Below are 27980 nucleotides of genomic sequence, written 5' to 3'. Positions count from 1 at the left end.
GCTTGGTGTTTTCCAGAGTTATCAAAGTGAGCGAAAACGATCGAATTCAGAGAAAGTGCAGAACCTTCTCTGGGTGAAGAAATAGCTTCAATGTGTAAGATAACTGCACCTTACGATGTCTGGTTATCTAGTTTTACATGTGAAATGCACATACAGTGTTTAAGACAGCTTTCAAGATGGTGGAATGTACTTTCGGTGAAGCTACTTTAGCTCTTTTTCCCCACCGCCTATTTTTGAGCTAAGCTAGGCTAAGAGAATTTAGGCTAAGCCAGCCAAGAAGCTTTGTACTGAAGCTGAAATTAGTATAGATCTTCTCATGTGACTCTTTATATGACAAAATAAGGATATTTCACAAAATATTTTATATCTGTAGCTACTTTTAACACAGCAAAATGCCTTTCTGGTTTGTCTCTAGGACTATTAAGCAAAGCAGAATGAAATTAATTGAAATGCAGTACAGAGGCTAAGAGTTGAGGTGACAGTTTGTTTGTTTTGCATCACAAAAACTGTCAGCACAACAATATGCTAATATTAAAACTGGATCAATTTACTATTATTAGTATTAGCATGCTGTGTTGAAATTTTGATGACTCCCAGAGATTAAACTGATAAATTTATTCTGTCTCCAGCCTGCCATCAATTTGTCGGAGCGGTATTTATTTTTGTACCACTGATGATTATTCAGTATTCATAAACCAATCCGATACGTCTAGCTGTCAGAGAACCCAGCAGCAGGGGTTTAATGTGCTCAGGAGAAGGAGAGTGCTGCTGGAAGTTTGTTACTGCATTAAATGGATGAGCAACCACTTCCCTGGTGCAACTTATGCAGACAAATTTATATTTGAAACACATTTTGACAAATTTGATTTAAAGGATGTGATTCATATCCAGCGGTGTGATTCATTCTGAGGTTATTTGCTTGCAATAGAAACAAAAACACAGACAGGTTAAATCTGTGCCAAGTGCTCACCCTGTTTAATGTCAAATAGCAGTTCTACGGGAACTCTGAGTTTCCCATGGTTCCAAGGACAACAAACCCGTCTGAAGGAGTGGTCGCTGAAAATAAGTGAGTCAAAACAGCTTCAGCTGGGCACTGTCTTTTTTTCACTAGCAGTGCAAATTCTGATAACTTAAAGTCACAGACTAGTTGGAGAGGATTGACAGTTCACCCCTCTATTGCTTAGCCTGTCAAGCCTTCTGTTCTCTGTTCTCACATGGCCCACGCGTTTTACAACCACAGCTGTGGCAGATTTACCACTCGAAATTCTGATTTCAGACAGAGGTAGACAAAAGCAGGCTGAAATGTCAACTGTCGCTGGCCAGTTTGATCAGCTAGCTAGCTAGTTTAGTTAATGTTATCTCCATCGGCTAGTTAGTAAATGTTTCCAGCTGACTTGTCTTAAAACAAGAAACCTGGAAGAGGGGGTCTTAAATAATATAAACTTGACAGCTACATTAATGATTTCGTGCTAAATGACTGATGCCAAAGCAGCATGTCTCAGGCAAACAGTTAGCATCCTTATCAGTTGATAGAAGGCGGGGAAAATAAAGTAACAGCATTGTACCGGGATTGCAGCGTAGACCTGGTTAGTCTTAGCGTTAAAAGTAGGATAAGGAAAAAATGCACGACCAGATTCGCTCAGATTTCATTCAAACATAACCTTTGTTATTGTTCAAAAAGTTATGTTTTATTTTAAAATTACAGGAAAAAAGACTTCTAGGATGAGGACTAATCCTGTGTGTTTGGTGAATGTAAAAAAATGATAGAGTCACCAGAGCCATATTTTCGGGTTTTGAAAAAGTGAACTAAAAACTACACAGCCCTCCAAACCCTTTACATGTAAGATATCACTCTCTCTACAGCCCCTTGCACATCACTTCAACACGTTGAGAAATTCAATGAGAGGCCTGCTGTGCCTGGTTAGGACTGCTACCCTTTGACAGGACAATCACTGTTGGGGGAGGGTTTTAGCAAATGGTCAATTTGAAACCAATGCACACAACTTTTTTCAAAAAGAGTCAATTGTTGTCTATTTAACATTTGTTAACATTTGCTTGTCAGAGTGCAATAATATTACATACAGTAATACCAGCTTATACCAAAAACTGAAAACGGCAGTGCATTTTCTTTTTGGTTTTCCTTTTCTTTCAGTTTCTCATTGTTAACAGGATGGCATCCAACCCTTTGCTGATTCAGTAAAAACCAGCATTTTGTCGACACGTAACTTGATGTGATCCGGACTTTCGCTCCTGGCATCCTGACTGATGCTGTCTATCAGTAGAGTGGGTAGATAAAACATCACCGACACTTTTTGAAAAAAAAAAAAAAAAAAAACCTTCATATTGCAGGTTCACTTTGATGTTTTCATTTGGGTTTGGTGGCGAGCCAGGTGGGAACAGACTGAATGACAGTGTGCCAGATGCAAAGAAAAACAAAGCCCAGGCATGACTTCTCAATGAACAAGCTCTTTCATAACTATGTGAAGAGTTGGCCTCAAGTACAAACTGTCTTACAAAATGTGGGCCAGTTTCTCCTGGCAAATCACACTTTTTGCAAAATCATACATGCACTCCCTGCGGAGAGGAAAATAGACCTTCTATCAAGCGTTGTACTAAAAAAGATCCTTTAAACTATATTTTGTAGTTGAGGAATACACCTTTCTCAGGGGTTTTATAACAGAATGATATTATTCAAAGAAGTCTACCAAACGTTTTGTTCCTGGAGTCAATATTTCTTTGATGTGTTTGCATTAATTACTAAAAAAAACCCGGCTGATTGCGCTTTTAATCTGTGGTGCAAATGGCTGCAACACACAAGGTTTGATTGACTGTTTTTATATCCATTTGCTGGCTCAGGAGGAAAGAAGCCGATAGCTTTCATGCTATTAAAGCTTGGCCCTACATCAAAATGACATGTTTTTAATTACATCCCCATTAGTGTGAGCTCTACCATACAGGCTCTCGTGGATTACATAATAAATAATGTGGAAAAAATGTGATTCTTCAATATATGGCTTAAGATGTATTGTATTGCATGTGTGATAGTGGGTGTACATATGGTATTAATAGAAGTGGACGACAAAAGTCTACCTGCACAATTATAAATAGATGTCTGCTTTTTATGGCGCTCTCTGTACACAATTCCTTGGGAAAAATCTGCTAAATATCGACAGAAATGCCTCTTTATTATGACTGTAAATACGGGGAGAATCTGGAAGAAAAATCTGAGCTTGATATTGCAGGGGAAAAGGGAAAAAAGAAGAATGAAACGCCGGAATAATAACATTAGGTCCTGATGAAGACGTAGTCCGGAGGTCTGCATGGATGAAATCATACTTAATGCAAAAAGTCTCCAAATATCCTGCTTAATCCTAACACACATATCACATATAATTTCAGTGGGTGGGGGAACAATGTGTTTGCATTCCTAATCAGTTCAGGTCTTTGTGCCTGAAGCTCAAGAATGAAGTATCACGAAAGAGCTATCAAAGACTCTACACTGTGGATCTTTTGTTCACTTGCATCAAAGCAGAAACTCCTTACGAGTGAGCTCTGTCAGAGTACATCAGCTGAAAACCAATATTTGATTAAAGCAGAATCCACAAGGTCAGAAAAACAACCTCCTTCCTTTTCTACTGAAGCTTTTCTTTATCTTTTTCATTAACAATACTGTCTTTTCAAGCGTCTCTCTTTTCAATCCTCCCATTGATATCCTCCCTCTCTCATTTGCCCTCCGCTCGCTGTGAAACGCGCCGGCACTCTACCAGCCGGGCCGGATTCTGGGTGTAACTTTGACTTGAAAATGACCTCACTCTCGGGGTTAACCCGTGTCATCTAATGATCATAGAAGCGGTCCCCTAGAGTGAATTACCTCAAACATGACTTTTCCTTGACCTACTTTTTTCCTGTGTAAGGAAAGTAGAGCCGGCTATTAAGGGAGGAAGTGACTCTGAATAAATAGGAGCCTATACAGTGCAGCTATTGTGCTTTGTTCACACATTAGTCGGTGAACCTTTCATGCTGTTAAACATTAACCTTTCCCCTGCCAAAACAAAACTGGAGTGCGCATGCAAAAGGAACATGGACATGTGCGCACTGTTACCTTAGTGCACAATAGCATTGAACATCTATATTACTACTACTGTTACTGCTAGTGGTGATAATAACAACAATTATAACAGTATCAAATGAGTTATATACATACACAGAAGACAGCACAGCGATGATACAGTACAGCGGATACAGTACATTAGCAAATGTTCACAGAACCAAACCTCCAGCCCCTCATACACACACACACACACACACACACACACACACACACACACACACACACACAGGTATATACACAAACACAAACAGATTTATTCGCATGCATACCCAGATGCATTAATACATGTTAGATGCCTTCAAGCAAAGATTAACTAATGAGAGCAGCCCCTTTGTCAAGACTGCTGCATGTTTCTCATATAAAAGCAATGGGAGGAATGAAAACCATCCACTCTGGCTCCTGCTAGGGTCAGTAAAATCATCTTTCTTGACATGATATCATCACAGTGTCTCACTACATGTGTGTTAGCTTTGAAGTTTGGCTGGTGGTCGTACTGCATGATACAGCAGACATAACTTTGGCATTCTTTTGGAGAACAAGGAACATTTAGGCCGCACTACTATTGGCCATTATATTTCCTTTCTATTGGTTCTGACTACAACTTGAAACAAGAAATATATGAATCCCCAAATGAAATCAAAGTGGTATGGATTACACCGCCACATGGCTGCATTTGCTCAGCAAGTTGTTCAAATTATTATTTTCACACATTATGGGCTAAAGATCGGTGCCGTACTACACCGTGCTCTCCCAGCAGCCTCATGCATCACGGATAACCATTCATGACAGCTATTTCCCTGTCCAGTAATCGACAGCCGAGTCACAGTGACACTTAATCCAAATTGTTTTTAATTTCAGCACTGTTGCCCGCTGATCAAAATGAATGCGAGCCCCCGAGCAACGGAGTTGGAGCAGCTTTGGCCAGGTGATGAAACTGTAGCTCACAAAGAATTCCCTTTTTTCCGTGCATGCGTTTCAGGTTCGACGCAATCACTCCAACATCTGCTGCTTATTAAGACGGTGCAGTGGGTACTACAGGTGCAGTAAATTCCCGACCCTGCCTGGGATATTTATTGCTCTTGGGTTTACAGTCAGTCGGGCAAGGAGAGGGCTGAAACACGCCATGGGAACCTTTCATACCATTAAAAAATAATTTGGCTGCGTGGGACCCTACTGCAGTGATTTAATCTGCCAGGCATATGCTTCTGTGTGTTGGGCTGAAGAGGAAGCATAACAGGTTTGAAACCCAAATTCCCTGCTGAGGTGGCTGAAAGAAATAAAGGAAGAAAGATAGAAGAAAGATTTGATAATATATCTGACTCACCAAATTACACACTTCTTACCGACCGAATGATTGTTGAATGCGTGTATACTGAAGTACATAAAGTATATTAAAATATTTTGACATATCCATTCCCCTCCCTGTTAAGTCTCTGTAAAGGATCATTTATCCAATGCAGGTATTTAGTGTGATCCAATGTGAGCCATCTTTACCAATATCTTTACCATTTGCATGAACTGTGTTCGACAGTTTATACATTTTTGTACACATTACACAATATTTGTGCACATTGTGTGCATTTTGATTATAACAATCATAAAGATCAAAATATTAGTTTTCTACTCTCTATATTTGAAGATTCTTAAAATCCAGTACAGTTCACTGACAGCATGAGCAAAGCTGCAAATCCTTTTCTTATCTCCACACATGACAGACCCAGAGATTAGACACCATCTCATGGCAGAAATGTCAAAGATAATATTGATCACCGTGTCCATCGAAACCTGCCAATACTCTATGACCCGCTGAAGGGCTCTGGAGCAAAAACAACACACCTCCACCCACAAGTCACACTTGAAAAGTGCCTCGTACACTTTTGGTTTTCCACAAATAATATGAATGATGATGGTAATGGTGGTGATGTATAATTAAGAGTCATGATTGACCAGGTTGGAGAGAAGCCCCATCGCTGTCATCAGCCAACTCACAGTGCGGCATCTATGGCTGGAAACTAAATATCCGTGATTTATACTCAGCATTCTTTTCTTTAGGCATTTTTAGTCAGTACATCTGTTTTTAAATCATATTCCGGTGTTTGAAATTATGCCAAAAAAAAAAAAAAAAAAAAAAGGCTGGAGAAGCACAGCTAGACATGGAGAGAGTGCAAATGCAGTTGAGCCCCAATCCTCTAGGGGGCTCACTGGCACTTACTGTACTGTCACCCACGACTGTAAGCATAGCTGTCAGACAAGCTGTTTCATCTCTGTGCTTTGAAGCTGACAGAAAGAGCCAAAAAATGCAAAAAGATTCACAAAGCCTATCTACTTTGCTTCTCAGATCTCTTACACTTACACTTCTTTTATGGTGGACAGGTGGACAATTATGACCCATGAAAGCTTTTGAAGTGAAGAGGTCAAAGTGCACAGGAATTGTAATCAATCCCAGCACTAAAAGGACTGAACACTTTGGTTTTGCTGTGTCGCAACATAATAATGTGATAGTTTATTGATGCCGGCAATGAAATGCTCGATTTTCATGCTGCCCTATCTACTGGGAGGCCAGACCAGTGACCCTTGAGGGGGCAGGGTGGGAATGAACTGCTCAGGAACACATCATCAGGGCAAATCATTTCCAAGAGGGGTGCCTGCACCCAGAGGTCGCCCGACTGAAGGGTGGTCCATGAGGTCAACCTGGCCAAGTAGGAAGGAGGGACATCTGTTGACACCTGCTGCAGAGGCAAAACAAAACATCTGCGGATCATATCAGATGGCCAAACCCGATACCACTACTTCGTGTTTGTGTCCGCATGCATGTGTTTGTATACGCTGTCATATTCTATCTACAGCTTTTCCGTAGGCGGTCCATAATGGGTGTACGTTTATATGTTTACATCTGCCTAAAACAGAGTAGTAAAGGGGAATTATAAAAAGGCATCTCAAACGTATGTATTTCATTGTATATACAACAGCTCCAGGAACATTTTGGAAAACAAACAAAAAACTTGCAGTTTGCTTGCTGACCATCGGCACACGCCTCGTTTATTAACCTTTTTCTGTTATTACAGAATGGTAAAATAAACAGATTACACATGTATATTAACTGCTAAAAACGTTTACAATGATGATTACAAAACATTGTAAACTGTATCATAACAGAATATAGTGTGATCTTGGGACAAATTTCCAGTGTTCCTGCAGCAGGAAACACATCAACGTTTGGATGTGTAGGACCAGGTGAAATCCAGGTGAAAATCAATGGAAACTAATCTCACCTCATTTAAAAAAAAAATCTTGCATATATTTATGTAATATTTATGGGGGAAACTATAGTAAAGACCAAACATAAGGAGCCTTAAACGTAGCTCAAGGTTACTAGAAAATAATTAGAATAAAAAACAAACAAACTTCCAGTTGTTTCTAGCATAAAAATACCCTGTGTTGACCAACATAAGAAGCCGTCAAAACCAGGAAAGATTTAACTTCCTTAACTGTTATGAAATGTGTCCTTAATGTAAGTTTTATCTGAGAAATGATTACAAATGGTGATAAGGTTTTGTAAAGCCCACAGCTGCAGGTTGTTATTGATAGTAAATGCACAGTGATGTGATAGCACATGTGAAGTTGTGTGAAAAGCAGACACACCAAAGCCAAACTGAATTCTTTCAACCCCTCAGGCTTTGGCCCCGTCCAGCCCAGTGAAACTCGTCGCCACACAACGGCCTCTCCTCAGGTTACGACGGCTCCCCGCCCCTGAATGATTTCTTAGAGCCTCTAATTAGTGCCCACACTTGTGTTTAGCATCCAGAAAAAGGAAGATTGAGTGTCAGTCTTTTCACTACAGCCGTCCATTTGTGTTGACCTACTGGAATGCCGTGCCTGAGCCCCTGAGCCTGGATTTAGACATGATATCAGCACCAAAATCAGTCAGAAATGTGCAAAATAAGCCCATCCAGTCTCAGTTATACTCTTTTTCATTCATGAAATAAACTGCACCAGCAATTACAAGCAAGTGTAGTGTAGGTCTCTTTTATCTAAAGTGATAATCTCTTAAGATGATTACTTATTTTAATAAATGCCAGGCTTGTTACTCAATGTTTCCTACTTTATAGGCCAAACGTCTGGTAGCACTGACACCGATATGTGGGGAATAAAAAAACAAACAAAAAAAACCAGCTGGAAAGGTGGCACAAGACTGATGGCCACCATAAGGTAGAGACAAGTGTGGTACCAATTGAAAATTTCAAGTTCAAAGACATCCCAGTACCGCTGACCTTCATTGACAAACCTCTGGGAAAGCAATAACCAAGCTGAGTGCTTGGCAGTATCCAAGAACCAGAACACTTGCCAAGGTCTTCAGTAAAGAGCAAGAACCTTGTGTTCACAAATATATATTTAGTTTTTGTTTGACTGTAAGGCCACACAACAAGTTACAACTGTGTATAGACCTGTAAGTCTCTCTGTCTCTCTCTTCAACTTACAATCAAGCCCTGTGCCTTCAGTAATGGAGGGTGCCCCATATCAACCTCAGTTTCCTTGTCAGCTGTCAAACTCAGAATCAATATCAAAGTTAATCATTGTGAAGTGGATGGACTGATAGTTTAGCCAAAAAAAGAAAGTAAAAAGGCTGCAAAATGTATCTCACAAACACTGGGAGAGGACTCTAACCTCCCCTTCTGGCTGGAAACCAGGCGCTGACAGATGAACCACCTCTTTTTTAAACTTCTCTCCACAGCTGTGGACGGCAGCTCCGGGCTGCTTTGTAGTCACATCTGTAAAGCGGACAGCTGGATGTTTGGAGAAAATTACAGTTTGATCTGTGATGAGCCAGATTGGAAGACAGCTGTGCCATACCAGATTCAGACACTGCGTTTAAGACTGATCAAAGATGCAGGTTTTGTAATGAACGTGGCTGAAAGGACTGATAGCTGATCCAAGACAGAAACACACACAAATCTGCAATGAACAGTTTGGAAGAGGTCAATAATGTTTTCAAGTAATGATTTCTAAACTGGACTGGGACTGGACATATCTGCGCTGGAATCTCAGTAAAGCTTAGGTTGCAACTGGGATAACGGCCAGATTCACACACTGAGTGAGTTTATCTTCACACATCTTCCTCCCCTTGTCCCATTACTTTAATCTTATCTTGCATCATTAAAATCCAAGTAACATAGACCTCCCAGCGCTCACTACTAAATTCCCTGGCTCTTCAAAACGTAGAGCATTGCAGCCACTAAGTAATAGCCATCTAAACACAACAGCTGTCAAGAATTCCGAAAAATTATATAATTTACATAACAAACATAACCTCTGAACAACCCTTTAAGAAGCTTGGAGCAGTGCAAGCAAATCTGAGTAAAGCCTTCAAAGGTGTGCTGAGATTTTCAGCTGTGGCAAATTGAATGATTAATACAAAGCTAAAGATAAAGAGACAAGTAAAAGAACATTTTAATTGTGGTAGTTTAAGAATAAAACTGGTCTCTGGTCTCTGGCTGGCTCTGTTTCCAGATACAGATTGATTTCTTTAAGTGGGTTGCCCTGGATCTCTAATTACTGCCACCCCACCAAGCCTTCGTAACCTCTTGGCCCAGCTGTCTAGAGCAGAGGAGCTGCAGTGCAGAACCCACAGTCATGAAAGTATATTTACCAAGGGAGAGTTTGCTGAGCACAACCGCTCTTTTCCTGTAACATCCTACTCTCGCTAACATAGATACAGGCCTTTTACTACCCATTGCAGCCATGGTTTCTTTAAATCAATGTGCTGAAATTCTCACAGGATTTAAACTGATGGCCCCGTGGTCAAAACCTTGCTTCCCAAATAATTCAGCTACCAACAACCAACCACCCAGTCCACTATGCATGTCCTCCAAACCCCAGGGAGCTATATCTGTGTATACACGACAACATCACAACTTGCCAAAGGGCTGCCTTTGCTAAACCAAGCAAGTTTGTACCTGGATCTTCAGAGTTGACACGAGTAGCAACATGAGGATTAGAAAATTGGAAGATTTATGTTTTTGAGGGGAAACATCAATTTTAGGCAACGGCAGGGAGTTAGTGTCTGCTGGTTATAGACAGCTGCAGGTTCCCATAAGAGGGGAAAATAATAATTTACCAACTCAATGTTGCTCACAAACCAGTTCCCTATGGATCCATTTATCCACAAGTTTCCAACGGATTTGTATTTCAGCCATTATGTCAGAAATACAAAAGGGTGTAGAGTAAGCGGTCTACAGCAAATCTCGAAAATCTCAAAAATCTTTTGACGAATTGCCTCATCTGACTCGCTCCCTGTGTCTCTCTTACCGGTCTTAGTTGTGTAATCAAATGTGAGCGGTATGAGGTTATAAAAATATTACAGCAGAATCTCAGCAGTATGAAATGCTGAATACTGAAACAGAATTCCTGGGTCCAAAACTCTAAAGTGCTGTCCGCATTTCACATTTGTTTTCAAATCTGCAATTTATATAGGTCTGGTGTCGATAGCTGTTTCCCCCAAAACAACCGACCAATCAGTGAGAAGAACAACTGACCAATCAGAGCTTAGGTGGGATTAACCGTGGGGATGTCATCTTCTTACATGGCTAGTAAGCTACCTAGCTACAGTCATGAAAAATATCGACAGAAAAAATTACAAGCTGGGTTAAGATCATCACAGCTGTGGAAGTTGTTGTGTGTTCACATACAGAAGCATTTTTTTTATTATTGTGAAAAAGTTTAACTTTTGTTTCAACTTAAATTATGTTGAACCCAACAACAACACTGAATAACCCCCATTGCCGACAAGAAATCGGCTAACATGGGCACAAGGCTCAGGCTGAACGACTGAAGTGAAACAAAATGGCAAATGAAGGTTACTCACCACAGTTTTGCCAAATACAAGGTGGAATTTTACGTGATTCACTCTGTTGAACGCTAGATGAGGCTGTGGATATCATATCTCACCTTAGCTGGACCTCGGACCCAATCGTTGTCTGTTTTTGTGGGCTAATTGCGGGCAGATCGTCAAGGCAAACCAGAGCGGTTCTCATACGAATCAAGCCAGCTTCATGAATACACATCCAGCAAGTAAATTAAGCGAGTAAAACCTGCAGCTGTAATTGAAAGGTGGAATGCGATTATGATTTACTCACATCCAGTAAACTCAGTGGTATGTTAGTTAATCAGTTGCTCTCTAAATGTAATTCAGTTTATCAAACCATTAACAGGGTGAGCTTTATTACCCTATTTATTTACCAGTAACCCTTGCTTGACCTTTGCATCTAACCACATGCACATTTCACCATGACTAAGATCTTGTGAGGATTGCTGTGATGTCACCAGACTCAGTGGGTCTCATGTTTATGTGCTTGTTTGGGAAATGTTGTTAGAAATGACAAATAAACGGAGGTGCTAAGCACTTAACACCCAGTTTGCTTCATTCATTTATTTATTTTTTATTGTCGACACAGGTCATTAAGCCTCCGACTGTCCGCCGTTTGACAGAAGGCCTCCCAGCGCTCCTCTCTGATGCTCTCTGACTGCTCAGAAAAACAGCTTTCAGTTCCATTTACTTCTAAACATAAACCTGCAAAGGATGCAATCCTTTATCACAGAAACATAAAAAAAAAGAAAAGAAATGGAAGTACACAGCCAGCCACTAAAAGCCTTATTTTATCTTTGGAAACAATGAATGTTCATGAAGCTGCACTTAGGGAACAATAGCCATGTAATTACCTCCTGAGATAAATGGTTAAAAAACAGATACCTTTCTCTCCAGTAGTTTTAGAAAGTGGGTTTGAGCATCTGGGTAAATGCTTTTTACTAAAACTACACAAGTCAATTCCTGAACTAAGCTTCCCTGGTTGTGGCCTAAACAGCAACCTGCAACCAGCACGTATATAAGACTAACTGCAGAGTTAGTTTCTAAGAAATCACAGATGTATTACTGATTAGCCCACTCTTGGGTGAATCATCAGGAAAAAGTTGCTCTATATATTATAGACCATCAAGACTAAATGTTTATTTATCCATCATATATTGTAAATTAATATTTTCAGTGTTATACCCGAAAGCTGCTCAAATCAATTTATTTATTTTTATTACAATATTTTGTCATCAAAACTGGATCAAATGATTATACGTAATGTGAAAGGTGTCCCTTGTAACTAGGAGAATTAAAAGGCAGTTCTGCTCAGCTCTACAGAGCATTTAAGCATCTTTCGGCTTACCTCTTTGGTCTTAGCTCTCTCCTCAACATCAGCAGCTGTTTTCTAATACTAGCTCTAATACACTACGTGCCCAGCACCAAAAGGCAGACAGACAAAGTCAGCAACTAGCTGGTGAGCAAAGAGGAGTGTTGAGGCACTAAAAAGCCAGATATTTCCCTCATGAGGTGATAGAAACCAAAACAGTGCTACAAGGAGAATGAATATTGGACTTAGGTTTGCTAGTTATCCAAAAACACAATTTAAAATAAATGATAATGTTGCTGCGTATTTGCTGGATGTGTAAATAAGCAAGCATTTGCTAACAATTCAATATCAAATACTTAAGGTGATCATATGTCAATTTTGTGTTCACAGCTTGCTGCGCTTCACTCTGAGTGCGAACTAGTTTACCGTCCGTTGTAGTTGTTGGAAGGCACCTCTGAGTAATGAAATGTAATGTAATGTCAGGAGTAACCAACTGTTTATGCTGATCTGTAATACCTCTTTGTTAGTGCATACTACTCAAGGTTATAACAATCCATGATATGATTCTCAGTACAATATTTTGTAACCTGTTGAGAGCTGATCGATTATCATCAAATAAATTAAATAAATTACTTTCTCATGATGGTCTTTGATGTACCATCATATGTTTGATTCTTTTAACTATCAATCATTTTTGAGGGGCATGTTAAAATGGTAGTTATCTACATTTTTAATGACCATGTTTTAATGATGAAAGACCGTGTTATTGTGAATTGAAATTGGAGAATGGTCTCATTATTATAATCTGTACTTTCGGAAAGTACACTCGGTTGCAAAATGCTTGTGTTTTGGTCTTTCCTAATATGCTCCAATGCTCTCTTTGAAATTTAATAGCATTAAAAAAAAAAAAAAAAAAAATCATGATATGTAGCTAAGGAACTGATTGTGGACTTCAACTGCACTGTTCTCGTCTGTATCTGTAAAAAAAAGAAAGAAAAAAAAAACCTTTTCAAGAGCAGAGTGCTGAACTATCTGTGTTCAACATAATAGAAATATTGGCAGCAAGAGAGTGGTGAAAAATGTCTCATGTCCGCCGCATGCATGCAAACATGTCAGTTATCTGCCTGAGAAAATCCATCACCACGAGCATCCGATGCCGCAAACTATGCCAAAAACAAGCCGACGCACTGATCCACTTTAAATCTTAGCCTAGGCCTGTCAACAGGTGTGAAGGGAGACAAAGTGTTGAACAAACTTGGCTGTCAAGGCAGAAAATGAAAGATAGATTTTGACAAACGTTGTTGTGCATGAAAGATCTGCCCTGTCAATGGCATCTCATTAGTTGGCGTGGTTCCGGACTTCTTTAATGCTGTCGTCTGTAAAAGCCCTAATTAGAGGCTGCTGAACAGATGTAAAATGTGGAGGGAAAAGGAGAAGGAGGAGGAAGGGGGGGGGGGGTTAACACCTTTCCTACGAACTGGTTGGTAACCCGCCATGCCCTTTTTACATAGTCTCTCCGTTTCTCAGCATTACTAATTCAGAAGGCGTCCTTCAAGCTATTATCACACAATCTTCCCTGTGGGAGTGAAAAAAAGTCTTGGAGAGATATAATGACTGGCAGTAAAATGTTCAACATTCTTGTCAGTCCATTTCATATAGCTTAAAAGTGGTATTATGTAGAAGCACCTACATATGTCCATTTATTATTCATTTAATCTGACCACTTACTGCATGCCATTGCATGTTTGTAAAAACACTGCGAATGGTATTATCAGGTCTTTTTCAGATTCTTTTTTTTTTTTTTTTTTGGCTCTCAAAAAGTCAGCAGCTGTCGTTTACTGTGTACCGTGATGCATTAGTACAGACAGAAACGTTCAGCATGCGATTTAGGCCTTGCACACTACAAAGCAAGACCATCAGTTTTTAGGCTTACCCACTCTGGATAGTATTTTTAAAAAGCACCACTTTCAAATGAAAGTGAAAGTGAAAAATGGGGGTTTATTGTGAATCCGATCTGCCCTCTTCGATGGCACATATGTACGCACCAATATGTTATTTAACACCAAACACCAAACTGCTGATGGAACAGATAAGACAGGACCTGTATGCGTAATGTATACATGAACTTACACTAAATGTAAATAATGTTTTCCTTCGTCTAACGACCGTCACCGTCTTGCATGTGGAGCTGCCCGGTTTACGTACGTCACCTTGCTCCACACTCATTCCGGACTAAAAACGCTATCTTTACCTGAATTCAAGATTAAAGGTCTTTGATTTACACAACGTAATTTTAGGCTTACGACAAGCTGACAAGCTGTAACACCACTTGTGTCGCCACCAACACTAAATGGACCATTGTTACAGTGGGCATTTTCACTTGTCGATCACAGGTCTAACTAATAACATAAATAAAGACTGCGCTGAATTTAGATTTGCCAGCTCAAGGGCCCTCTGTCTGTTTTGCTTTCTGGCCCACTGGCACAGCATACCGGCACACCTAAATGGAGCGGAGCCATAATTAAGGTTATTAGTTACACCTGTGCCTTCCTGCTATGACAAGTCAAAATGTCTGCTGTAGGAAATGCCTATCAACTAGCCAAACCCTCCAGGATTAAGATTCTCCATTTACTATTATTTGTTTGTGAACAGTATAGTGAAAAAGGGAACCTAACTAGCAGTAAATTACATTATACCCAATACTTCCTACTAGATTACTACATACTATCCTGGGCTTCCATGTTACTTTGGCACAGCCAACTATCAACCAATTGGAATATATCACATTACTTCCAGTCCTTAGCTTGTTTGAGATCCTTTGATTACATCATCTACGCCCTGTGTGTAATTCCAGATCATCTATAAACTTGCATATTTTTTCACTACTTGACTGAATTTGTCATATGTTGTATGCCTCAACTGGTACTGAACATCTGGGCATTAAGCCCTTTCCTCTCCACACCTCTGCACCAACTGCCTAACCACAGCCAGAATCAGATTCCCTTTTAATCATCAAGAATGATACGTTTACAACCATTTAGCATGGCAACGCGTGCAGAGACAAATCAGCTACTCATAGTGCACACTGGAACAGTGTTGCTACTTCAGCAGTCAACTAGATGCCCAAGTAACAAGAGAACCAAATGTGAAAAATAACTGGGCATCTCTAACTGACTTACTGGAAGAGTCTGTGTGCTTCAGCACGGGGCTGTTGCATGAATGAAGTGCACTTTTCCAGCAAGTCGGCCAGTGTTGCCAAGTTCTTTTTTACATCGTACAAGATAAGGACAGCTCCTCGCGCTGCAACAAAGTTACAGATTGCGCATTTTATCATATCCATCACAACAGCGCCCTGATGACAGCGAATGGAATAAAAAAGGCCAAGCCAAGTGTCAGGATATTATGTACACCCCAACCGATTAAAAAAAAAAAAGGAATTGCAGCGTAAAAATTCCAGATCACCAAAAGAAGAAGCTACCAAAGTGACAGGGTATGAACCTGTAGCTCCAAGACAAAACGTTTCCCAGTACTGCAGAACAATCATGTATATGTGGCTGGTTTGAGTAAAGGGTAAATTCACAGCTACACACAAGCATGCACCCACCCAGTTGGTGAAATCATTCCAGTCGGTCGTAAGACCTAATAGCTAACATGCATTTTCATTCCATTTGGGCCGTAGAAATGGATACCTTCCCAGGGGGATCCCAGTGTAAGCACGCTGTGGCAGACCGTATCCAGCCTGCACCGAAAAACCTATTTGTGCTTTGGGAAAAGCCATACATTCTCAAAATAGTATGTGTGATTGGGTTACTGTCTCTGTATGCCACTGGCATTGCGTCGTATATCACATCTCACCATGTGCTAGGTGACATAATCCAGCCAGAATGGGACGGCGCTGCACTGATGATTACTGGGACAGGTGTGTTTTTTATTTCCCCCCCTAAATGCATAAGAGCTGGGAAATTTCACATCTCCATTTAATAGCTTCTGGTTCTTCTGGAAGACACAGTGGTAGTTTGATTTCCTGGGGCATGCGTGACTTATGGATTAGAATTGTAGGTATTTTAGGTAATGGGAACTGAAAGCCAGATAAATCTCTCCATAAAAACTTTGGAGGAATGTATATCTGAGTGGTAGTGCGCCTTCAGGGTGCACCGCATGCCGCAAGAGCAATACATGGAGGAAAAAAGGCAATTTTGTTAAGATGTACATCAGTTCAGCTAGGCATAAAGGGGCTCTAGCAATGTCCCAGGGGTTATCTGCTCTAAAGCACATGAGGTGACATTGCATAAAATGTATCAAAGAGCAATACTGTAAAGCATTAACACGGCAATCAGCTGTGGCCAATGTAAGGAGCCGCTGAAAAAAATTTGAAACTTGGACAATCAAGACCTTACTGGTATAATGTACAGTAACGGAAAGGTAACCGTCTGGAAAGCTGAGCGCACTGGTGAGCTTACAAGTTACCTTTATTGACACTCACTGGCGATTTATTCTATAGCTGCCTGTCATGTAATAAGTATCAAATCACACATTGGGTGTGCAATTTCAATAAGGTATAAAACAGAAGTCAGAAGCAATCTTCGGCAACATATGTAGCGCGAGACAAGCCGACGCTTCACCTGACAAACAAGTCTCCATCTATACCACCTTGTAAATCCTTAACACGTAAGACATTGTAAGTCCATTCAGTAACAGTACAGAATACAAGAATTGGCCGTAAATATGCTTTGGCATTCCTTGTGTTATTGATTAAGCTGATTATCTGGGCTTAAGTGAGCCTGTTCAAAAAAAGCATTTAATCTTCCCTAATACATTCTGCAAGTCCAGCACACACTTTCATTTGCACAACAATGTTTAGAAGTCAGTAAAAAGCTGTAACTGTAGACACACCTTCATTTTATTCTCCTCTCAACTGCTGAAACTAGATCTAGGTCCACGTCGTTTCTGTACTGAGGTGTCCAACGTGTATTCTAAACTGTATGAGGCTGTTCGCGCATCAGTACCTCCCATTGCTGGTTTCTAAAATTAGCATGCTTAATGATGGTGCTTGATAACCATGAAATGTCTCTGCTGCGATTCCAGTGGCTCGGTTTCACACACGAGGAAGCCTTCATATCATAATGAAGAGGAAGGGCGGCAGTGTGAAAGCAGCTGAGTTCGTCCCTGCCACAGTGCCGTGCCTGCAGATTGTGACCTCTGAGGCAGGCTGGTTGTTGCTATCAAGCAATGTGGCTGCGCTGTCTGCAGTGAGGAATTCTGGGACTAAAATATCAGAGGAATGCAACATAGACACATTATTTTAGGAATATGGTCCGACAAGGGACAGACTGAAATGCCTTTGGGACATTTCATGGTAACAATAATCAATATATTAAATAAATATCTTCTTTTCACAATGTGTTGCCATGATGTAGACTCAGAATGAGTCAGTGCATATCTGGATGATCATGAATGACCTTGTTTATTTAGTATTAAGTTGTTTTGATTATTGGTTGTGTCATTCACGCACTAATGGTGTAGTACCAGTTAAAACTTCACAAGTAGGGAACACAGATGCACGTAATATAGACATAATGATTGGTTATTGATTTATGTTTCGCTAAGCACCTGATTTAGAGCAAAATGGGGATGATTCCTTGAGAACGTGGCCAGAATGTGGATAATGAGACACTAGTTCATTAGTACAAGAGTCTGATCTCCATTAACTTGTGTAGTGGTTGATTCAGGGTGACTCAGCAACTTTTTGCTTATCAATTAGAATTTTTTTTCCCTCATTTATTTCTTACATGTTCCTTGGTAACTTTTCAGTATTTTATACAGACAGACAACCGTTTTCTCTAGAGAAGACACTCTTATTCTATCAGAAAAGGCACAGCTGTGGGATTCTTCAGCACTTGTTCTGGGTCAAGCTCCCTGTCATTCAACTGCAAGGTGATGCCCGTGAAACCCGGTGAATTGAAGAGTAGAGTCATTACAGGACACTTTGAAATACCTCTCTGATAGGAGGTGATGACATCTGCCAAGCTATGCAGACATGCCCTCCAGAGACGGTAACCAAGGTCAACTCATCTCACTGCCAAGATTTTCTGTCCAACTGGAATCCCAGTTGCCATAAGACAACCAATACCCACAGGACAACTGAGGTCTGTATAAAAACAGTGCTATATTGGCAGTGTTTCAAAACCTCACGGCCTCAAGTTGATCCAAATGTTTTATCAGTGGAGGCTTCTGCTTTAGATGGGAATCGGTTTTGTAGCAACAAGAATTCTTGCCAGCATATATAGAAGATCAAACAATCTTTCAGAGCTCCTAATTTTTTCATACTATCATACTACACGGCTTAGGGGATACATACGTTAGCTTGCCTTGACATGCTCAGTTTTCAATGCAAAACGCACATAAATTACCACTGTGTTACTCAAATCCGGATGCACCCCTTAACGTAGTTTAGGTTATTTAAGTATACAAAACCATGGAAAATGTGATGTGTTATGCAGAATGAGCTTTTGAGGAATACATTGGTTGGGTTAGGGTGACTCTAGTTTATCAATTCTCTGTTTTTGAATGGAAATGCCATGTCTTTTATGTTTTGACTAAGTTTCATGAACCTTAAGTCCTTCAGAGCTGCTAAAAGAAAGTGAGCACACCTTCCTTTGTGGACGTGCTTTGACGCATAGCATCGATATATCCGTGTGAGCAGTAAAAGAGTTGATCAGGACAATCAGCCAAGTAAAAAAAACAAAGGGAGTTGAGGAAATGATGCTGCCTCATTGAATGACATGTATTTGCTCTGACAAGTAATTCTGACTTAAGGCAGACATACTCCACCCCTCATGTTTAGACTGCAACAGGCAGAGTCTTTCCTCTGCCTGCCAGAATCAATGTTAGCATTGGGACCATTCACAGTACCTTGTTTAGAACTCTAAATTTATAAACTGTAACTTTTTCTGCTCTGGGAATCTCCAGGGTATGCATTTGAGTCACAATTGCTCCATTTTTTTTTGCTTTGTTTTATTCAGACTGCCTCATATGGAGCCGCTTTGCTCTGTGCCAGCTGGTCAGACTGTAGCTACTCGGTCATTGTACAGAAGCAGCTGTTAACGTTCACCAAGTCCATCAGCTAAGGAAGCCAAAGGTGCTTTTTGATCTGAGTAATTTAATTTAGTAGATAAGGGGGAAAAAACATAATAGAAATGTTATCTCTATTTATTTTACTTGTGAGGAAAAGTGGTAATATGAAATCTTTGCTGCCCATGAAATGGCGGCTTTCACAAGAAGCATTTACAACGAAACACTGACAAAGCCAAACATTTGAAACGATATTGCCAAGGTGATGGTGTAACCCGCTGACAATCTTTATCTGCAAACTGGTGATTTTACTGAAAGTGTGCTTCTTACTGGAGGGCAGCAGACGGAGGCAGGACAATGAGACCACTACAGATGCTGAGATGATAAGAAATTGACGGATGAGAAACACATTGCCGCATCATAGATATTATTTATCCTGCGATGTTTGCCGAGCATGAATATGTTTCCTCACCAACACCCTGAGTTCTAATCAGACAGTTCCAGACACACCCGGGAGCTGCATATGCACTCCATGAACTTGTCGTACTGGCCGCTCAGAAACGCAAAGTTAAGTATCTTGCTTTAGGGCGCTTCAGTAGTAGCTACTGAGATAAGGATGTGACTCATTCGCATTTCCGAAACAACAGATTTTAGGGTTTTTCTTTTTTTTCAACCTATCAGGCTTCAACTTCTCAGTTTCTCGCGAGCTTCATAATTGAACCCTGGTACCCTTCTGTTGCTGACAGCAACCACTAATTCAGCAGTTTACCTGACACTGTTATATCCACCATTTTGTCAGATCTGTGACCAAGCAAATATTGACGGACATCTTTAATCTACTCTCCAAATTACCCTCGTTGGAGGATTATCTGTGATACTTATTCATTGCAGTTATTTTAAATCTAGTTTTTATGCAATGAGTTCACGGCTTTATTGTAAGTGTGTTTCAGCTTGCTGCATATCTGTGCATCTACAGGTAAACAGGGCAGAGGAGACTATGTAGCCTAAGTCTAGTTCTATGAGCAGAGGTACAACCTTCTAACCGTGCTGTATTGATTTAACCTTTCATCGTTGTAGATCCACACTCAAAAATTTGAATGATTAATTAATTTATTCATTATACCTTTATTTACACTTGGACATAAAGAAAAAAAAGAATATCTCATGCCTGCACCCCCTGGTGTGATACCATGAAACTGCGTATCCAATCCAGAGCCTATGGATCATATGGATGGGTTGCAAACCGAGAAAAAACAAACCATATCCGTGTTTGGAATATTTTGAGTATATGTATGGAAAATAGGGAGGTGGATTATGCTGCACGGATGGATATGTTTCTTGGACAATGTGATTTTTTTTTTTTCCATCATGACAAATTGTCACCAATGAAATCCATTCAGGTTTACGGGAGGTTTACAGGTTTACAATGGATTATAACTATGTGTAACATGAAAGTGGAAGTTTGTATGGACAACTTTAAAGTCCCCCTCAGCTCTAGGCCCAACAGTTTTATACTGTTTTGGTTCAGTTAAACCGCTCTCATCAACCTCATTTCCAGCCGCAGCCGCAGCTCCGCACAGCGGGAAGACAAGGTTAGCGACTAGCTGCTGAACATAGTGGAGCATTTAGCAGTTAAAGATCAAAATGTTTCCCTCAGGAGTCGGTGGACCCCAAAACAGAACTACAATGAAAGTGCATATTGCACTTAAAAGTACCACTTGATCGACTATTCTAAATGAATGCAAATGTTGGTGCTGGATGTGAATACTGTTTGCCAACATGTTCACCACATCATCTTTATGAGGTCATAATACGTCACTGTTGTATGCACAGCTTGTTGTGCTTCCCCCAAGTGGCCAAACAAATCTATTATTGCAGGTTTAATGCATCATGCTCATCCACTTTTTGGAGACCAAGTTATTAACTACTTTTTTGACCTCATTAGACCATCACCGGCCAAGGCATTGTCTATAAGTAAAGAAAACTTCACCAACACTGATTCAGACAGACTGCGCCTGTGCAGAGAACTTCTTCTTCAGCAAAGCTTAAACCTGTGACCCAGATCCCTTGAAAAGTCCCTTGGCCGCTCGAGGTGGTGGAGGAGACGGCGGTCTTGCTGCCCGAAATGACAAACAGCAGGCAGGCAGTGGCATGCTTTGCTAGCCAAATACAGCAGTCCATGTTCAAACAGTGCTGACAGGGAAAACATAGACACTGTTTTTCAGGGTCCCCCACTCTGGAGTGAGATGTTGAGGGGAAAATCTCCTCCTGCCAGGAGACATAGACCTGCCTTTATTCAGTGGTTGAGGGGTTGTACTGCTGCTATCGTGGAAAAATCACTGAACTTCAGATTTAGGGATTTTCTCTTTCTTACTTATGCTGCATGTTTACATGGGAACTCATGTGTTTGGTGACTTTCAGGATGGACGAGCCCATAAAGCCAGTTAAAAATCCATTGTTCAAATAAAAAAAAAAAAAAAACTCCACTGACTTCATTGAGAAAGTAAGAAATCATCGTAACCATCCTGAAAAAACCTCTCTAAAGATATGTGGTTCTCATCTGACAGCAGTGATATGCTCAATGTAATTGTTGCCCTCTTTGCCTCCCGTCGAGTTCATTGAACATGCGAGCCATCCGTTTTCTTTGATGGTTTTAATTCAGCCAAGCATACCGGCTGCTATTGCACTCTCCACTACAATGATTAACTGCATAGTGCTGCATTTATTCATTCAAGCATATCCATCAAAGTACAGCTTCTTCTAAGTGGAAACCAGCTTTCCCAGGGAGGCAGGCTCAGGAAACATCTGACCTGTATTAAAGAATGAACGGAGATTCCAAGACCGGCTAGTTTTGTTTCACCGGTTTAAGAGCCGTATCGTAATTTCAAATTAAAACAAAGAGTTAAGCACTATGGAAACCACTTAAAATAACATAGTGGAAACTTGAATACCAGCTGGCCACACCTGTAGCTGCCAGTAGAAGAGGCTTGAACCTATATAAATCACTATGTTTGGTGTAGTCAGGACAGATTTGGTAACAATTGGCTGACAAGGAGGAAAATTAATTTGATGCTTCTTAACTTTAGAGAAATATATAATTTGAGGCAACACAATGTTGCTTAACCTTGTATGTATGACAATTTTTTTTTTTTTTCAAACACTTTAGCGCCTAAAGTGTCAAACTAAAAAAGTTGGAGGAGTCTAAATTCCCATTTAAAACTTGAAATGCAACTAAAATTGACCCAAAACCCAGAAGTTTTAAATTAATTTAAACTGATGAATGTATTATCGGGTTTAAATGACATAGAATATTTGGCTTTGGCTCACCATTAGAGGATTACCCAACCCAGGTTCAAACTGTGATTATATTGTTCTTACCATAATTGCCTCTTGAGTGTTGTAGTTGATTTCTACCCTTAAGCTTTTATGTATACAAGTTTGTACCTCTGACTTTTTTCTATCAAAGAACCAGATATTTTCTAATCCAGCTGCTAATCTTCAATCATTCAAACAGGAGAGTTTCAAGCCTGCACAAGCCTCAGAAATGCTTCAACTGTCAGTCACCTACCACTGCCTAAGTAAAAAATGAATAGGACTTTTACTTGTGGAACCGTCAATGACCAATAACTCCTCCCACTTCACTAGCCAATAAGTGTGCTATTTACAAGTGTTCTCCCTCATCTATGAATGAATGGGTGATGTGCACTTCACATTACACCTAAAACAGTCATTATTCCTAACAAGGCCACCCAGTCTCTTTCCTGTTTTTAAATCCCCTCTCTAAACTGCTTATTTGTCTGCATCATAATCTAATGAATGCACAGTGCAACTCTGTATCTTCGAACCTCCATGTATGTATACGTGGAAAACTGCACATGTTCCCCCTTGGGCCTATGACCCTTATAACCCCAGTTCCCCCCCTAATCTCGTAATCTTTAGCGGAACAGCAGCCTCTGTGATCGTTGGCAGGTCTAGCGCGGCGCATACCTTCCTCTGGTGGTGCTCAGAGGGGGGATATGTGGGAATATCTGCAGGTAATCCACGTCTCCTACGAGCACTGCATCTGCAGCCGGATTTTTCTAATAAGACCCGGGCCTGTGCTCATGGGTGGGCTAGGTGGGGGTGAAAACGCTGCCTTCTACGGGAAAGCGGAGCCAGACCACTTAACCCAGAGAGGTGATATGAAGAGGCGTCCCCTGAAATGACCTGTGTGATTGGGGAAATTGAGACGCATCTTCAGCTGGATGTCCAGCGTTATACAACTGGCAGCCCCGCCAGGAAATTACAGCCTAGTAGGAAAAGGCATTGTAAACACTGTAGCATGAACAAAGGCCATCTCAGTGTAATGAAACAAGCTTATGTAGGCTGTTAGTTAATAAGCTCGAAGACAAGGCAGTCTAGCTGCATTGTGATATGCCCAAATCTATTTACTTAGACAGGAAAACAACATGGATTGAATTTTCTCTAAAAATGCCACTCTATCAAGTTCACAGAGAATAAATCCTGTTCTTATATTACAAATTACAGGCCTATTGCTTACAAAATATATATTGCATAAATCTTTGTATACTAATTCTCAAAATGCCTGTGGTAGAAAATAATGCTGCCTAGATTATATTTACTGGAATTATTTGTTCCAGTCCAGAATAAGTAGGCCAACAAAGCTCCGGACTTTCAAATTGTCTGTCTGTGGTCCGTGTCCTGCACCACACATGTTGTTAGGTCTACGCAACTAAAACCCTTTCAGAAGGTTACAGAAAGATTGGAGTTTTAGGTGAACATTGAAAGAATGAATGGGTTTGAGTAAGCACTGACTTTTTAACTCAGACCAAAACCAAGTGCTAAACTTGTTTTTGCCTAAACACACCCATAGAATTGTTAATCAGCTTTAGTTTCCAGGAGCAAATATTGAAGGGTAAACAAATGAAATACACTGACACTGAATGTTTTACAAAAGCAATCTAGGCGGCATTATGTCTCTTGTAAAACATCTTTGTTAATGCAAATTTTATATTATATATATATATATATATATATATATATAGTGAGAGAGAGAGAGAGAGAGTTTTTAAGGAACTGTGATGTAAATCATGACTTTTTGGACTTCAACCAGTCATCATGAGAAAATGAGCTTGACATTCAAAAAGACAAATAACATCCTCCATGAAACAACATTGAGGGAAGGATTTTTCTAACAAAAGAATAACTTGCAGAAACAACCGGAGGTTGTGGTGGTAGTTGTGGTGCATGGGTACATGCATTTTCCCTCAACCCTGTTTCACTTCTCAAACCGTACAAACCATTTTTTTGCAGAGCAACTGCAGATGTCATTTTTACCAGGTTTTTTTTTGCCTAATAACCGCGAAACCTTATAGCCATGTGGCGAACACGTGAAAATGACATGTGCAATACATGTTATTGTAACAAAGTCTTCAGCGGTGGAAGAAGGAAATGTTCACATTATTTATGACCACAGCACCCAAAATTTACATTTCAGAGTTCATGCCCATTCTGTTTGCCTTTTGGGGATGTTTGAGGCAAAGTCATTGGCTGGGACAGAGGGTCGCTATGCACAGCACTGGCCATCCACTGGGGACAGCCCCCCTCCGATATCGTACGGAGGCATCAGAAGCCCCCTTGCTAAGTTCAGTGCGACTGGAGACTGTAACTCTCCAGGCATCCACTACTCAGCATGCCAGACAGGTCTGGCTCTCTCCCCTCCCCCAGATCGATATCATATTGTCTCACAGAGCATCAGCAATCGGGCGCACCGGAACGGTGAGCACTCAGACACTCCAGTCAAAGGTTACAGACAGCCAGGCCGGCTTCGCCCTCAGCCGACGTGCGACCGCCGTTTTTAAAGAGTTCTTTGACAGTTTAACATCTCTCCCCCAACACTTCGCCCTCCTCCTCCGCATCCACCTCCTTCATCCCTCTCCCTCCGCTCACTCCTCCCTGTTGTTTTCCTTTCTCAGCCGCCCTGATTAAACTTGGAGATCCCGGCGGGAGGCTCTGATTTCCCAGCCCTGACTGTTACTGTAGTGAAGTCAGCGCTGCAATGTCCTCACACAAGGCCAGTCAAACCCAGCGGCTAGAGAAGACTGAGTAATGAATGAAGTTTGACCCGTGCAACATCTGTGGGATACAGGCCTGCTGGTACTCTGAACTGTTCCCTGTGAGGTCCTGTTTTCTCTTTATGTTGTTCTGTAAAACTCTATCAATGCGCAGGTTCAAACATACAAAATGTTCAACTTTTTTGCACTTGTTCTTCCAAGTCTGACTTTAAAAATACTATTTTGGTTTTCCTTTACTCTAGCGTTGGCTGAAGCTGCCCGTTGAACATGCATATTAATATTCAAACCTCTCATTTTACTGCTCTTGCCTTACAAGCCCATATGCACGAGATTGGTCAAATGCCAATTAAGTATGGACTAATTATCGCAAAACTGTCTTTGTGGCCTATATTTCCAGTACCACCGTGCCCTGGCTTGGTCTTGTTGTTTATTATTCATACGCAGGCCAAATAAAAGCCCATCTCGCAGACAATACTGTGTCTAAGGAATCGTAATGAGCGTGAAAGTAAAGAACGAGTGCTTCAACAAAATTTCAGCAGGATGAGAGAAAATAATCTACATAAATCGGTCCGTCAGTGGAAAATTAAAGGAAATTCATTTAAGGTTTGAAAGATATGCCCCCTAAGCCATGGGAAGCATTCCCACTGCTTGTGCACACACACACACACACCCTACAGCCACAGAGAGCTTGATTGCCAAATAGCCATGATGGCAAGAAATCACCGGAAGGTTGTTAGTCACTTGTCCAACTCGAGGTAGAAATAGACATGGACCATCAACTTCAGCCTTACCTGGACCTGTCGTTAAACATCGACATAACTGGATTTCTGAATTTGATAGTCCAGCTCAGCACAGTTCAGAGGGCAAGCAGATTACATTGCCCGGAGCTACTACTGCTACATGAATGGAGCCCTTTTTTTTTTTTATGATCACAGGGAAAAACTTCTCCCGGGGGACGTGAAATTTCAGAGGGTTTTCCCCCTTAAATATACACGGGGACGCTTTAAAGGTAAAGGGTAACTCTGCACTTCCTATCCGGGATAACGCTGTTTGAATTGAATGAAACGCTCTCATTCATTGCAGCTTAAACTCAAGCAAGATGTTCCCTTTTTTTTTTTTTTAAAGAATGTCCCTAAGCACTGTAAGAATAAGCATTTTGTGATGTTTGTTACAAAATCACGTTCATGTTCAATGTAGGAACTTTGAAACAAAACGCGCTGAAAACTCACCGTTTTGCTCCTTTACACTTGGAAGGTTAAATTTGCTGACATGACTTGATTCAGCTTCCGAGCCATATTGTTGGAGAAGCGATGCAAGAAGGAATAATAATGGAAGGATCATTTGGATGAGTTGTGGTAGGCGATCACAAAGCGCTGTAGACGGGATGGTTTGTATCACCACACACGACATGCGTCGTTTACAGGACACCAGTGCTGCTTGGGACACATTTGGAGAGGATAAAAGCAGAGTAGAATCCACATAATCTTAATCATCAGTCCTGGAGAAAGTGAATTTTTTACTCTCTAAATCGAGACTAATCCTCCTCCAAAGCTTCCAGACCTGCCGCCGCTGCGCAATGCGAGTGCGCACCTGTTGGTTCTCTGGAAAGTTGGACACTGAGCTGAGCAAAGTTTGGTTTTTTTTTTGAGGAATTGTAATCCCGGAGTCGTGGAAGCGTCCTCACGCACGCATATCATCTATGCTGCGAGATCACTGGAAATGCACAGATGCATTTTTCGCCGGGGCGTGAGTCCACGGTGCGTTCTTGACTCCGTCTGAATAAATCCCCGCGGAGCTTTACGCATTACAGCAAAAGCTCACACGCGGAGACAGCGAGAGAGTCCAGCAACCTGATACAGTCTGTGCCCAGAAACCACTCGCAACACCGAGACGAGGTTCTGTTGTCTGGCGAAGTCTTGAGTCACAACTTGCGAGAGACCGAGATAAAATATCGCTGCTCGACCGGGGTTGGGTTTTTGGAGACTGCCAACTGACGGCACAACAGGTGCTATACATAAAGTACAAACTTCCCAGCCGAGGAAACTCCCCGGGATTTTAACTATTCCGTTGCTGCCCTGGTCCGATGAGGTGTTCACCGCACTTTGAGTCACAAATTGGCGAGTCCAGCCCCACTTGCTGCAAACACTTTCACATGTTTCCAGTAGTTTCCAAGAGAGTTTCTCCGGATAACGCGGAGTAGAGCAAAGCAGCTCGGGACAGTCTGTTAAGAAGGAGATAGTACTAACGGAAGGTAATTCTTGAAATAGCTTTGCGGTCTGTTTCCTCCACAATAGGAAATAACATTTAACACTACAGCACCAGAGACCAGAGACTAAAATTGGACATATTTGCAGCTCAGCACAGAACATTTCAGAAGTCTAATGCCCGTGTAGTTGTCTGTCTGGCTTTGCATCTTTGGAACAACCTTTGCCAGAACTGCTAAAAACCCTTTGAATTGTCTCCTATTCTAGTAGCTGAATTGGTCACTTTTGCTCAATTTTTGAGACTATATGTAAGAAGAGATGTTTTTTTTTTTGTTTGTTTTTTTCC

General features: G+C 40.9%; 1 protein-coding gene across 5 annotated transcripts in view; it reads right to left on the bottom strand.

The window, feature by feature from the left end:
- pdgfc (platelet derived growth factor c) overlaps window positions 1-27622 on the bottom strand; it is a 44906-nt gene extending 17284 nt beyond the window's left edge. For 3 of the 5 annotated variants that reach the window (XM_040120826.1, XM_040120829.1, XM_040120830.1), the window contains exon 1: window positions 26660-27621. In XM_040120826.1, coding sequence (XP_039976760.1) covers window positions 26660-26840 — 181 coding nt within the window. In that variant the 5' untranslated portion in view covers window positions 26841-27621. Of the gene's footprint in view, window positions 1-26659 lie in introns of all 5 variants that reach the window. The other 2 variants (XM_040120827.1, XM_040120828.1) reach the window with 2 other exon arrangements.
- Between the last annotated feature and the right edge of the window lie 358 nt (window positions 27623-27980).

Source organism: Xiphias gladius, chromosome 23 (assembly GCF_016859285.1).
Source record: "Xiphias gladius isolate SHS-SW01 ecotype Sanya breed wild chromosome 23, ASM1685928v1, whole genome shotgun sequence".
NCBI classification, from domain to species: domain Eukaryota; kingdom Metazoa; phylum Chordata; class Actinopteri; order Istiophoriformes; family Xiphiidae; genus Xiphias; species Xiphias gladius.
This window is presented reverse-complemented; position numbering and strand designations above follow the sequence as displayed.